At 41.6% G+C, this 14,868-nt stretch overlaps 2 protein-coding genes across 3 annotated transcripts in view; one reads left to right on the forward strand and one right to left on the reverse strand.

The window, feature by feature from the left end:
* Nucleotides 1-2,480, reverse strand: part of LOC102300403 (cyclin-dependent kinase 17) — a 34,467-nt gene extending 31,987 nt beyond the window's left edge. For both annotated transcript variants that reach the window (XM_005929055.3, XM_005929054.3), the window contains exon 1: nt 2,085-2,480. The gene's annotated coding sequence lies outside the window, so the exon portion shown is untranslated. The remainder of the gene's footprint in view (nt 1-2,084) is intronic.
* Nucleotides 2,481-5,461: 2,981 nt separating this feature from the next.
* ucmab (upper zone of growth plate and cartilage matrix associated b) lies at nt 5,462-14,804 on the forward strand. Its single transcript, XM_005929053.3, has 5 exons — nt 5,462-5,642; nt 5,766-5,828; nt 5,923-6,018; nt 13,832-13,930; nt 14,007-14,804. Exons 1-5 carry the CDS (start codon nt 5,585-5,587, stop codon nt 14,102-14,104), a joined length of 414 nt encoding a protein of 137 aa, XP_005929115.2. The 5' UTR covers nt 5,462-5,584; the 3' UTR covers nt 14,105-14,804.
* The last annotated feature ends 64 nt before the right edge of the window (nt 14,805-14,868 follow it).

Consider the following 14,868-nt stretch of genomic DNA (forward strand, 5'->3'; position numbering starts at 1 on the left):
GAGCTCACACACACACGTAAAACACACAGAGAAGATCGGTAAGAACGACTTCTTCCATCAGTCAAAACACTGAATAGATACGAAAATAATTTCTCTCAAAAAGTCAGTGAATTTTGGTTTAAATTGACTTTAAGCATTGACTTGATGCCCTGAAGGCATGAAAACCCATGCATTCAAGTCCTTGCTCTCTCTCACACACCCACCCATTCACATACTGGAGCATCATCTGATCTGCACTGGGACTCAAGGGATCAGCACCGAGTGGCTACAGCTGTTTCACAGCGGATCACGTTACCCTGCCGCCACCATCCCCGCGGCCCTCACCAAGGGAACGACCCCACTTCAAGCCAACCCTCGGGCACACTGTCCTCCAGCAGCTCCCTGACCACCTGCGGGCACCGAACCCGAAGCAGACACACTTTCGAAAGGTCCTCAGGGACACCCGTGGCTCGAGGAAGCTCAGCAGCTTGAGTCTGTCAAAGTGAAACCTGCTTACAGGAAACTGAGAAAGTGGCAGCCATCAGTAAACACTGTAAACGTTGTGGAATATCACTGTTTTTGTGTTGTTTGTTTTTTGCAGGGTATCACTAAAATCAGTCAGAAGTGACCTCAATCATCATTTTTTTGTCCCGGAAGTTTGTGGCCACATGTTTTTGGCTGCTCAATATTGAAGCGTGCCAAGCCTGAAAGTAAAACAGACATTTCTTTTCTAAAACTGTGCTGAATAAAGTTCCATTTTGAAAGCAGCGGCTCCTCGTGTTAATCTAAAACTGAAACAGTGAGCTGTTTCAGCTACTGAAACACGAAATGCACAACATTTACTGGCAAAGGTGCTAAAAAACAATAACGAGAATATTTTTCAGATATTTCTATATACACTTGTACAAATTAAACTAATTTTAGGTGCTGAGCATACCCATGGATTTAAAAAATAACCGCCTTTTATTGAGTTATTATTTGTTTTCCAGAGTCAATCTGACATAAGCATGAGTGTTAAACATCAGTTTGATTGACTTTTTACATAAAAGTTGGTATATTCCCATATGCACCCGTGATAGGTCTGTTAGTGAAGCGACTATTATTATCTAAGTTCCGTCTGAAATGCTTTAAACTCCATTGCATTTGCAAAAAGCTTAATTAGAGTCAATCCCCCGGATTTCTCTTACTTCCAGCAGAAATAAGCCCGCAGTGAGGTTGGTTTTGCAGGACTGATGCATTAACTTTGACTATACAGAGTTAGCATGTACTCTCAGTCAGCACACTCTCCGTAAGGTTGGTGACAACTTGGGTGCTTTCACACAGAAATCAACGTGCCTTAGGGGGTGTTTTGCTGTAACAATGCTGTCTCCCTGTAAAACAATTATTCTCTGCTACACAATGACAATCGGGTAAACTCCCCATAGAAACCCACTGGAAGCTCAATTTCAGGGTGAGATCCCTAAAAAACAAACTGCAGTGGTGTTTCTCCAACCATTTTCCGTGCAGGCTCCTGTCTGCTGCTGTCTTGGCCTTCACACAACAACAGCTGAAACGGCTTAAAGCTGTCAGTAATGGCTGTCAGTGAGCTCAGAGACTAGTACGGTCTGCGCCCTGCTTCAGGTAGTTTGAGAGGGTGGGGGGCGTGGAGCAGAAAGACTGGGCATCTCTGAAATGTGGGGCAGTGACTGTGCAAGACGATACATGCACAGCAGCCAGTCAATCCTCCTGTTTTTTACAACCCCAGCCTCACACAGTTCGCTGACGAGCAACTGCTCTTGGTGGTATTTGACAACAAAGCTGACACTTGATATTTAACCAGCAGCTCTCTGTGGCAGCGAGGATAAATTATAACCCTCTCTAGAGGTAGTTTAGTCGTTATTCGTCCAGCTCGGAGCTCCTCTCGCTGTTTGTCTTAGTTAAAGGTGGCCATTCGCCGGTGAATGGGGCAGGCTGAAGTGCTCACACACAACAAACGCTGCATTCAAACTGCGGCTGTGAAGTAAACATTGCTACGTTGTTCAGGCTGTGTGCGCCTCTAACTTGCTCTAACTGCGTGGTTTAGTTCACAGAAACTAGTCCCACAGCGAAAATGTGCGGACTCTCACCAGAAACGATTCGCGTTGGTCCGACCGGAGTCCCCGACCTCGGAGCTTCTTCTCAGGCCGGATGCCGTCTTTCCCTCCGAGTGTGAAAAAAGAAAGCACCGACTGCTTCTTCTTCTTTGTGGTTTCGGTGAGGTCGTAGATACTTTCTGCTCCGCAGTGTCGCTTATATCCGCGGGGCTGTCGCGTCCAGCGGCATGGCTTGTTTACGGGCTTCAAAGTTTCTCTCCCGGTAGAAAATAGGAAGTGCTGTCGTTGGGTTTTCAGTCGAGGAGAGCGTAAGCAGTGCGGGGGAAGACGGCGATTACTAGTTGATCTGAGTGTGTCCTCTGCCAGCTGACGCTGCCTGCCTGCCACCACACTGCCGTGCTGTCGAGGTGTCAGCGGGGAAACAGCGACACTCGATGGTTGTGCACAGGAGAGACCGAAAGGCGGCCAGTGCAGAGCTACAGCGGCCCCTACTGGAGAATATTTGTATAGCAGGCTACCTAAAGTAGGGGGTGTCAAACACAAGGCCCGGGAGCCACGGATCGGCCCGAGAAAGAACCCAATCAGGTCCACTGGAGAGCTTTGGAAAAGGGCGTAATTCCTACTGATAAAGACCTTCGCCACTGCCATTCATAAAACATCATTGTAATTAAGTAATAGATAAGCAATAACAACTAAAGTTTAAAAAGTTCCTGTTTGTTCACTATCTATTGTAGAATTTATATTTTTTTTTATAAAAGGTCCATGGGGAGGAAGGGACATTTTCTGAGCAGTGAGCTACCAGAAATTTATCTGTTATTATTTATTTTTCCTGACATATTTATTGCATTTACTACAGCAGCATTTCTGTATTGTACAAGGGGAAAACCAGATTTACTCATTTAATTGCACTTTTTTATTATAATCAGTTGGATTAAATATGTTAAACATCTTTACCCTGACAAAAAAAGGAGTTTTGCTTGTTCTGCATACTTAAAATCAAAGTGAGCTGTATGTAGCCCATACTGTAAAATGAGTTTTAAATCCCTGACCTAATCCATTAAAGATGCTTATTTCAAATTTGTTTATATAAAAATAATGGAAAAACTCGATCATAGATGTACTGCTGCAGGAATAAACCAGATCCTGCAAATTAAATGTGGAACAAAGAGTGAAAGGAGTTTAACAAATATATTTTATTTGATTAAGACCTTCCATACCCCTGCAATAATCAAATACAGTGAGCATAAAGGGAAGCTAAAGTTCAGTAACCCAGTCATGCAGTAACAAAAACTGCTGTTGCTGGTTTTTCTAATAGCCATTTGGTTTCCTCCATCAACTGGCTCATCTCTTTTTGATCCACAGGTTTCTTGCGTTATTTAAGAGAAAAAACAGACAAAATGATAAGCTCAGCGAGTAATCCTCCACCAGGTTCAATCAGTTGTTAAAAGTTTATAATGTCGCTGAAGTTCCTTTTATTTGCTGCAATTTTCATCATAATTCGCAGAAAACTGCTGTTAAATTGACATTCAAAGTGTTCACCGACTCAGGACTGAAAAAAAAACACCCCACCTTTCAAACTGCACGTAGCTGCCGGTGTCAACATTAATGAGTACAAATAAAATGCTTTTATTTCAACCATTTTTTCATTTAGAGGAATAATTAGGAATAGTGTTGCTTTTTTCACACACTTTATTTTATCCAGTGGTCACTGACCTGTATCTCACTCATCTGCTAAGGCTTTTCTTTCTTCCTGTTTGATATAAAACAGAGTAAATAAGAAATCGTCAGATATTTTCTTTTGATCTGCTTCCACGCTATTAAATTTACTGCATTATGCTCTTTATGGACATTCGGCACTGCTTATATCTATTTCAAATTAAAAGCCTTTAGTCTTTTACTGCACAGAAACACTTCATTTCTTAACTAGGCTCTGCATCAGGCTAGATCAACAGTTGAAAAAAAGAAGTGCCAGCATGGCTGCAAAGGCTCAACTATGTGCATTGAAGTGGGTGAACATGTGATCACACATAGCACTACATACCTGGACTTGATGTACAAAATGTGTGTGTTGTAATGAAGTGACATCTACTGAAGCAGAGCTGGAGCCAGGCTGTACTTTCATGCAATTCCACCCCGCACCACAAGATGGTGCAGTGAGATTTTTATTTTTGTATTTTTCTTAACCAGGCATGACATTATGACCATATTCGTATTTACAATAACAGCCCAGGAGCAGGAAGCATATAACTGAAAACATCTAAACACACATACTGGTAAAATTCTGCCTCCTGCTGGTGACAGCTTTAGTTACGGTCTGCAGAGAGTAATTAGAGAAAGTACCTATAATGAAATGAATGAAAATTGCCCTATGAAGTAATATCTTTTCACAGTTGCTCAGATATTGTAAAGGAAGGCGTGGAAAGAAACACAGACACATGTATTTTTTTTTAATTTTTTGAAAATATATTTATTTATTTAACAGAGGCGGTGCATGGTAATAAACATGAGTATAAAAATATAATGTAAACGTGCCAGATTGTTGCAAAATTAATAGTTTGCAGCTGTAGCCCCTGAGCAGGTCACAGAAAACTTTAAATTATTCAAGTCACAGTCTAGAAATATATAATCCAAATGCATGTATTATCAGCACACTGGGTTTTTTCCCCCTTATGCACTCACAGACATTGTTGTTGCTGTTTAATGTTGCAGTTTTCTTCAGTCCCTATGTTGTTCTGTTTCACACCTACCTGAATAAAATACACTCACCACATATCTTCTCAAAACCCTCACTCCAGAATCTTCGTATCTCTCTGAGCACCAGTCCCCCGACTCCTGGATTTTCCCTCAAAACAATTTAAACATTCACTCTTTTCTGGGGCCCGGCCAGAGTACAGGTTGGAAGAAATTCAAGCAAACAGAGGGCTGCATACTTTCCTGCACAACTCTTTGCCTAGCAGAGAGAGCGGCCTTGTTAAGGGGGCCCGTTTCAAAGGAGACATTTGGCAAGGAGTCCCTGCTCCGGCTCCCGGCCTCAACTGTTTTCTGTCACTTTTTTTTAAAAAAGAAACATCAGTATTTTTGTTGTCTCCCATCCATCGTCTCTGGAACAAATATTATCCAGGAAGCCAGAGCATAAGCAGCCCGGACTATAATTTTTCTGGTTACACCTACAGTATGTTTTCTCTTCTTTATTAATGAAACAGTTGCAAGTGTCACTGATGTAATAGTTCCATAGATTGTGTCATTTCAGGTCATTTTAATTTCAACTAAAATTCATAGAAAAAAAAGAGAGAAGCAGCATGTTGGCTGAGCTGAAATGAAACCCTCGGCACCTTCTTGTGACTTGGAAGCCCTCTGGCATGTTTGTTGGTTTCAGCCCCTTATCAGATCTGCACGATCACTCCCTCCCTGCACTGAGAAGCAGTCGATATCGCCCCGGGCGCCCCATCCCACCTCTCACATACGTCTTACTCCCCTCTCTCCTTCCTGCTCTTCTTCATCACTCACATCTCTCAGTATTTCAGAGTTTAAAGATGTCCTGGACGTATGCAACCCTCTTGGCTCTCCTCACTGTGCTTTTTGCACTTTCATGTGAGTATGATGCAGGAGTGAGATTTTTTACCAAAAAAAATTGTCTTATTAGTTGGTTGCAGGCATGAGAAAAACTGGAGTCCTTTTGAATTTAGACCTTTCATGTTTTGCGCTTCGACACAGGGTCTCCGGAGGCCAGCTCTGCAGCTGTGCCCGGTAGCACAGGCAGCACTAAAGATCCTCAAGGTCAGGGGCTGCATCAGCTGCGTTTCTTTCCCTGCGTATCACCCTGTGTATCACTTTACACTGTGAACTAAACTCCCTCCTGCTTCCACTGCAGGTCCACTGAAAAGGGTCTTCATGAAGCAGGCCGATGCCTCAAACTTCTTCAGAAGACGCAGCAGACGTGGTGTGAAGTCCCAGGATGAGCTGGACGGTGAGTTCACTTTGAGTCAGTTTGCAGTCGTTTGGAGTCTGACATGGTCAGCCAGACTGTGTTTGCACGGTGAAGTCTGTTTGTGGTCAATTCTGGCATAAAATGCTAGAAAATGCAAGCTTTTACCTGTAAAAACAAGAAAAAATTACTTCTGCTAATGTTCTGCTAAATGTGCTTTAGGGCTGTACCTTTAATACCCACACACAATTCAAGATGTGACAGAAATAAGCTACAGTGTCATATGTTGTAATCAGATCTAAGAGGACGTGGACAGACAAATTACCGGCATCAACAGGTCCTTAAAGACTCTCAGAAGAGCTGTTTATGTGTTATGTCATGATTTAAAATCACGTTGGAACTTCTCAGAGAAGTTTAAATCTAGATGTGAGGGACCAAGCAGTGAAGGCATAGAGGACACAGGAAATACAGCCTGAAGGTGGGTTCTATTTTATTTTACCCCAATAAAAGAGCTAAATTAAATATGATTCTACTCAAAAAATGACTTACAGAAAATTCACTAGGCAAAAAAAGTATACACAACTTAAACACAAAGACACAAGAGGGTAACTTGGATAGTGGTTTGGCCAAACCGTTAACATACAATAAGGGAAACAGAAATAAACACTAACTAAGCACAAAATAACCTAACTAGCCCTAAAACACCCCCTTGCTGACACGCACATAGTTGGTCCTGCTGAGCTGGCGTTGTACTTTCAAAGTCATGCCTTTTGCTTAGGCAGGAAACAGCCAAACCAGGTTGAACAAAAGAAAGAGAACCATGATATAATATACATTTAATTTGACAAAATACATTTTAGAAACCACACAGCGCTACTATGTGCGGACTTCATAATATCACTGTTAGGTTTAAGTGAAGAAATGAATGAATGACATTACTGAAATACATTTTTAACTGCAAAACCAAACCAATGAGGTGAGTGGACTGGTTTTTTACCAATGTGTGGCTGAGGCCATCACACCAGGTGTGACTGTAGTTGGTTATAAACAGAAAAATGAGCCTAGAAATGGGCTTTTTGTAGAGCTTTGAATATCTGATTGTTTAAAAGATGGTTTAATTGTCAAAAAGACAGCATGGGTGGAGTACAGGAACATGCAGAAGACTAAAAAGAGCAGGAGGAAATCTTCACTGTTACTTGAAGATTTTTTTTTTTTTTTTTTTGGCACTGAAAGAAAGCCTGATACGTCAGGCAGATAAAATATCTCTGAGATCCACAAGCCTCAACATTCATCATGTGCAGAAGTGAAAAATGTAGTGGTGCCGAGGCAAAGATAATAACGTTTTACACATTTGTCATCCTTATCCTGAACATAAAGATGTTTGATACTGTGATGGGAACAAGTGTCAGAGTATTGCTGAACTCCAGTGATGAATGTATTGAAATAGTTTTATTGTATTACTTGTTTTATTAAAAATGCACTTCTGGTGTCTGTATTAATGATGAGATGACTCATAGCGATGCAGCCCTTTTGTTTCCTGACTCTGCTGTGAGGGAACATGTTTATGGCAGCCTGAAGGATTTTATAGTCATGGCAGCCAGCAGCTTTTAACCTTATTGTGGACCTGGCATGAACTGAGACCATCCCAGACCTCAGTTTCCTGTCCTGGCGCTGCAGCAGGACACACGGGGCGTGACACACCAGTTTGCTCGTGTCAACGTATTCGCATTACTGAACAATGTGTGGCATTCTTGAGCGTTTTACCGCCAGCTGTTATGCACAGTTTTACCAGCAGGAAGGTGAGAGCGCACAACAATGTTGCTGTTCTGAACTGCAGTTGCATAATGTGCCGTACGTGTGATAACAGCGAGATACTTTGTGCAAAAACCCCCAGAAAAAACAGGAGGAATAAAATGAGCACAAAGCAGAGAACAGACTGAAAAGACAGAGATGGATGAGTGAGTGGGTGAGTGGTTGTGAGTTGAATGTGGAATGTGCCAACACACAGGCAGAAAGGGGTCAGAGGGGAAAAAAAGCAAGTACCAAGTGAGAAAAACAAGCTGCTCACTTTGAAGAGCCTCTCGTGCTGCATTAAGGCATTTACCTGTCCTGCAGTTGGATGAAATTTTGAAGGGAAGTATTTGATAGAGGCAGCTGTTTCAGCTGGCAGATATGATGACATATAGTTTCTAGTCAGAGTTTTGATATCCAAAGATGGACATCGCAGTCCAACAAATGATGCTGTTTGGCTTTTGTGGGAGTAGGTCAGCAGTAATGTGCAGGGTGGATAAAATGATGGATGATTAGCTCTGCTGTGCAATTTCAATGGGGCGATCGTGGCTCAAGAGTTGGCAGTTCGTCTTCTAATCGGAAGGTTGCCGGTTTGAGCCCCGGCTTGGTCAGCAGAGATGGGCAGTAACGCGTTACTGTAATCTGATTACTTTTTTCAAGTAACGAGTAAAGTAAGGGATTACTATTGCAAAAACGGTAATTAGATTACCGTTACTTTCCCGTAGGAACGCTGCGTTACTGCGTTACTAAAACCGTGATTTTTTGCGAGAATGTCTCACGACAGTGACGTAAACGAGTGCGCCGTTAGTGACAACAGCTGTGTGCAGATCAACAATGGATCACATATCGTGTGGGAGAGAGTATGAGCGTGCAGCGTTTAAAGCGTGGAAGTACTGACCTTACTTTGAGTTTGATTCCATAAAAAGTGACAAAAACATTAGTGTCCGTTGTGCGTGGGAAGAAAACTTCTTTTTACAGCAAAAAAAACCCCTAAACTTCCAAGCAAGCACCGAGTGCGCTACGACGTAATGGGAAACTCACAGAGAAACTCGCGGATTCTTCAACTGACCGCGGCACACCTGCACCAGGGTAAACCTCCGCCTACCCAGTCCTGCTTTACAGGTGAAAATAGAGCAACAGGACCGCTGAGTCTTTGACTTTATTTATTTTCTGCTGTGTTTTACTTGCATCTATTTGAAAGACTGAGTGTAAACACAAAAAATATTTTATTTTATGTGCTGGAATGTGCAGAAAATAGGTTTAAATGTTAAACTAATTTCTTCCAGTCAGAGAATGTTGCATATAATTAAATTTTTGCTTGATGCATAAAGTTAAAAGATTAAAACTAATAAAACAAGTTTTAAAAAGAGACTTTTCCATTTGATTACATTTTGTATGATGGATTATGCAGAAAAAGTAGAATTGGGCTGAAAGATCTATCGCTTTATCACCTACTCAGGTTGTAAATCGTGTTTTTAAAAAGTAACTAAGTAATTAATTACTTTTGAAAATAAGTAATCAGAAAAGTAACGGGATTACTTTTTTAGGGAAGTAATCGGTCTCAAGAGTACTGTTTCGCCTTGTAATCGGAAGGTTGCCGGTTCGAGCCCCGGCTTGGACAGTCTCGGTTGTTGTGTCCTTGGGCAAGATACTTCACCCGTTGCCTACTGGTGGTGGTCAGAGGGCCCGGTGGCGCCAGTGTCCGGCAGCCTCGCCTCTGTCAGTGCGCCCCAGGGTGGCTGTGGCTACAATGTAGCTTGCCATCACCAGTGTGTGAATGGGTGGATGACTGGATGTATAAAGCACTTTGAGGTCCTTAGGGACTAGTAAAAGCGCTATACAAATACAGGCCATTTACCATTCTGAAAGAGATAAAATATAAAACTAAAGTCAGATGACCTCAGTACTAACTGTGCTGAATAAACTTTCACATGCTGGTGACAGATACTGCTCTGTAAGTTAATCTCTAAATCTTTTTCAGTTTGGTAATTTACAACTTGAATTCCAAGCAGCCGCACGTGTGCATGCCAACTTAAGCTGGGAATTCTGATGAAAGGTGAAAGGCTGTTCAACTTTTCCAGTGTGAGTGGTTCGTCTTTGCTGAAATTGTGGTTAGGGTGTGGTCATTTGTTTGTTGTCTGTCTACTTGCAGCGAGCAGACAGCTGTCGACGGAAACGGCGTACAAAGTATGCGGTATAACCGGTCTGACAATAGACGTCACAGCTAACTCTGCTGTCACCCCTTGTGGTTCAAAGTGGTATTACATGCAGGTCAGGCCATAGTTCTACTTCAGCTGATACCTCTTTAACACAATACCTAGATATTTTTGGACATAACGTCTTATTACAGCTCGCTTATCAACCAATCAGCTTTCAGCCAACACACAGTATCATCCACGTCCAGCAACATGCAGTTGTGATTGTGCAGGACTGCACAGAAATATGTCTGCGTTGGGTGAAAACCCTCCTCCTCTCTGAAGCCTTGCTTTGAGTGCTCAAGCAGGGCAGAAAAGCACTATAAAAGAACCAGTCCATTTACGCTGTCTGCAGGAAAATACATACAATATGTGAACAGACACAGTCGTGGTATAAAATCCACATTACTTGCCCTACAGGAGTGTTTTCTTCATTGTCTACCTGCTGATCAAGGATCCAAGGAGGATCTCTTTGTATACTATTAGGAGACGTCAGTGAAAGTTTTAATTCTTCTAACTATCCATCTATTGTCTTCGACTTATACAATTCATACACAGTGTTTGCCTCACACTTCACAGGTCCTAGCTTCAAACACAGGCGTTTGACCTTTTCTGTGTGGACTTTGCATTTTCTCTTTCTTGTGCTTGATTTCTCCTGTTTATCCTTCCATTAAAAACACAATAGGTTAAAGGTACTTATTAGGTAATTATACTTGTCAGAATTTCAAGCGGTTCTTTTGTGGTTACGCATTTGTCTAACAAGTGGAAGATCCTTGTTTAGTCCCAAAAGGAGACACATATCTCTTTAGGGCATGCACAATCACACTGGATGGAAGGCCATCCAGTGTAAAAAATCCACCAAAGCAAACATGTGGAGCTATCTGCTGTGACAACCCTTGTAAATAAGGGAGCAGTTGAAAGTAACATTCAGTACTTGGCAGAATTTCACTAAAACATTTACCAGTAGGGGGCAGCATTTTACCCACAACAGGGGTGTTTTGTTTTGTTTTCTTCTGATATGCACTGATATATTTTTTTTTATTATTCTCATTTATTTTCTGATTTGTTTTAGCTACACCTAGGGTGCTTTCTGAAGGTAACTCCTATCTCCTATTCCTAACCTCTTTTCCTTGACTTGACTATAAACATCATCGAGATCAAGAGAAAGTGGGTAAGAGAACTGCTAAGGACTTAGGAAAAGAGACACACCGTGAGAATTGGAACACTCTCACACTCGTCTCTCCTAACAATGTGACATTGTGTTAAAACTACAATGTACAGAAGATGAACTACAAAAGCCGCATCATATTTTTGCCACAGTGTGTTCAAACCCTGTTGTTTTATGGGCGTCATATAAACGAGAACAGCCTGTGAAAAACAGGAGTGTTTTTGTGGTCTGCCTTATGGAATACGTATTTGTAAGAGGAGGAGAGAATATTCTCCTCATCACTTTCAGGAGGAGAATATTCAAATGTGTCACGCAAACGTGTCTGTGGCACGCAATTTCTTGCAAATTGCACGCTGAAAAAAAATCCTGTCTTATGCCTGTTGTGGTTGTGATAGCTGCTACTAGGAGAGTTCATTTTTAGGAGGGCGAGATGTTATCAGAAGGAGTGTGTAATCGGCACTTTGCATGGATGGCTCAAAGCTCTTATCGCAGTGCCAAAATTTTGTCTCTGTTCTAAAACTCTTCACGCAGTCGTCACGCTGAGTGTTTAGAGGTGAACGCCACATATTGTGCCTCATGCAAATGCGCCTCATGCAAATGTACTGTTTATAAGATTGAGGAAACCTGCAGTCAGCTGAGACTGAATCACTTGGATGAGTGACAAAACGTTTTTCCCACGTAAAACGCTACGTCCAGATGAACAGAATCAACTTTTGGGGATTTACTTACCTGGATGATTGAGCATGCATCAAGACATATTGTGCTTCAGTCACATGGGATTTTACTGAAACTGAGCAGAAAATAGGTTCTTTTTCTTAGCACTGCACACACAGCGAACAAATTCCCTCTGCTGAATCTGTAAAGAATGAAAGTGTTAGTGTATTCGATTATTGCCTGAATGTTGTAGTGTGCGCTTCACACACATGGCACAGTAAGATAGTAACTGGGATTGCTGTTTACAGAGAGAAACGCTTGCATGAAAGTTTAACACGCATCCTGCATTTGTGACATCACAATAATTTGCCTCACTTAAGTAAATCTGCCCAATGTCCTCTAATATCCTTTATTTACCATCATGGGGGAATTCAGGTGTTCCAGCAGCAAAGTGACAGGTAGATGGAGCATCCAACAAAAACCTCCTCGGGGGCAAAAATGTTTGAGGAATCAGTCAATGACACACCTGCACCATCTTGTGGTTCTAAGTGGTATTAGGTGAAAGTACAGTAAGGCCACAGTTTTCCTTCAGTTGACATCTCTTCAGCACAGTACCTAGATCTTTGTGGACATAAAGTCTTGGGTGATGGTTTGTTCACGTTAAACTGATAGCTTATGTAATTTTGGCTTGCTTGAAAAGATTTGCTGGTTAAATAAAGGTTAAAAATTATGATCTATATGCCTGAGTGGGTTAAAATGTAAAACTGAATCGCTGCCACAAATCTTCATCCCCTGGATGAAGGAACAGCCCATTCCTCAAGTGATGCCAGTGTGAGAGCAGGCGATCGCATTTCACAGTCTTTGTTACAGAAATCAAACACAGCAGTTACATTCCAAGTCTTATCATTATTATGAAATTTCCTCTTTGTGCTTTTTTTCAAAGCTCAGCAGTGCAATGCAAACGCTTTCCTCCTCTTCTTCTTCTTCATCTTTCTTTTTTGGAACATTGTAATGTGTGAATAGCGAGTCAGCGTGAGACTTTTAGAAGTCAGTTGGGGGCCTGAAATACAATACAGAAGTCTTCTGTCTCCTCTTCAGTGCTTTAGGCGTCTATAGCTCGTCCGTGTTTTCAAAGTGTCCCTGGACGCAGTGATTCAGTTCTGTGGATTTGTTTGAGGGAGCAGTTTTGTGATGTTTAACAGCTTGTGTGAGTGCGTGTAAAAGTATGTGAGCATTAAATTTAAACTGGTTCTCTTTTGTAGCTGCTGTATTTTTCTGCACTTGTACGCAGTGTACAACTTCATGCCTCTACTCTTCTACTTCCTAGCAGCTCCATCTTTCCAGCTGATAGGAAGGCATTAGTGACTCAAATCACCACTTGTTACAACAAAGGTATGCAGAAGAACATCTCTGAACACACACTACACTGTAACTTGAAGCAGGTTACAAGCTACAGCAGCACAAGACCAAACCGAGTCTACAATTTACACATACTCATCAAAATTGGACAAAAGAAAATTGAAAAAAAAAGTTCAGTCTTGATTTCTGCTGTGATGTTCATCAAACAACATGAAGACAGCCTACATGAGTGTGGCTGTTGACTGCCTCCATCCTTTTATGACCCAGTTTGGGCCGACTTTTGTTTTTGTTCTTTAATATCACAATAATCATCTCACTAACCTGCAGATTAATTTCTTTATCCAACTAGATGACTGGTGAGACACAACTGGACTAAAGTACCTAAATAAAACCAGCTCAAACCTCGACAAACGACATCATGCATCAACTGGGATTATTGACTCTTCTCAAGAATAAATACTTGTCCTTCTGACATTTTTGTACTTTGAAGTAACGCATTAAATGCAGCTCGTATTTCAAAGGAAACAGTCCAGATAGTCACACTGAAAACTGGACTCAAGTAAATGAGTGCTTCAGTAATTTTCCTACCAATTAATCATTTTCTTTTACATCACCTTAAACAAGATTTTGGCGTTTATGCTCCTTACGCCTTGAAAACCTGACAATTTCATACTTGCTGTGCTTGCAGCTGAGCAGAGGCAGATTTTGGCTGCAGATGAGCGGAAGAGAGAGTTTCACGAGGAGAAGCGGAACGAGTTTGAGAGCTACGCTGAGGAGGAACATGACGGTGCGTGGAGCATTTTCATCGGACGCAGGTGAAAAAGAAGAGTTCGTTCACTGAAATTCTCCTCCTCTACTTTCAGAGCAAAACGAGAGGAGCAGAGAGAGCACCGAGCAGTGGAGGGAGTTCCACTATGACGGGATGCATCCTGCCTACGAGTACAACCGTCACTCCACCTAAGAGTGATAAGAGGAGACGTGCAACTGCTACATAGCGATGCTTTTCCACACAAAATGTGACCGCTAACATAGTAAAGGCAACGACTATGCAATGTATTTTTCATTTTTAACTAGATTAATTATTAATCGATTAATCACATGGTGTAGAAAATGTTAGAGAAGTGTTTAAAAATGGTCTGACAAAGTGGACAATGAAAACCAGCATAACAAGTTAACATCAATCAAAATGAAGAGCTTTTGGAAACTCATTTACCCCAATTTACAGCTGAGATCTCCTAGATCAGGAATGTCCAACTCATTCTACATCTAACCCTAACCCTGAGTAGGCTGCACAAACTAAACTCCCTTTTCTGTCACTTTAAAAAAGTTTAACTACCATTTAATCCTCAAGATTTCTTAACACAGGAAAGAAAGGTGTGTGATCTCAACAGTGCATCTTAGTTTTTCTACATGATAAAGACATGCTCTTTTAGTAAACTAAAGAAATCTGTCATTGGGTTAAAATTGTAAGAAATAAATAAAATCCAGTTAAAAGCCCAAATGTTTATTCTTTACTTCGCATTTCCCAGACCTGTCCCATGGGCCACATTCCTACAGCCCTATTCTGGCCCCTGTGCCTTATGTTTGACACCCCTGTTCTACATAAATAAAATAAATGTGCTGTACTGTGAAGAAATGTGAAGTGTTTTATTCAAAGTGTTCAACTTTTCAGGATGCCCCGGACTCCTGGATTATAGATAATGCAGTTTGGGGGGGGGGGGAGTT

This window comes from Haplochromis burtoni, unplaced genomic scaffold (genome assembly GCF_018398535.1).
Source record: "Haplochromis burtoni strain Fernald_Lab_line unplaced genomic scaffold, NCSU_Asbu1 Contig_77, whole genome shotgun sequence".
NCBI classification, from domain to species: domain Eukaryota; kingdom Metazoa; phylum Chordata; class Actinopteri; order Cichliformes; family Cichlidae; genus Haplochromis; species Haplochromis burtoni.

What these genes read in the sequence shown, in the direction of transcription:
- ucmab (XM_005929053.3), top strand. Translation starts at nt 5,585, where the DNA reads ATGTCCTGGACGTATGCAACCCTCTTGGCTCTCCTCACTGTGCTTTTT. An exon ending in TGTGCTTTTTGCACTTTCAT is followed by an intron (nt 5,643 to 5,765) that starts GTGAGTATGATG and finishes GCTTCGACACAG; the next exon opens with GGTCTCCGGAGGCCAGCTCT. An exon ending in GTCCCAGGATGAGCTGGACG is followed by an intron (nt 6,019 to 13,831) that starts GTGAGTTCACTT and finishes CTGTGCTTGCAG; the next exon opens with CTGAGCAGAGGCAGATTTTG.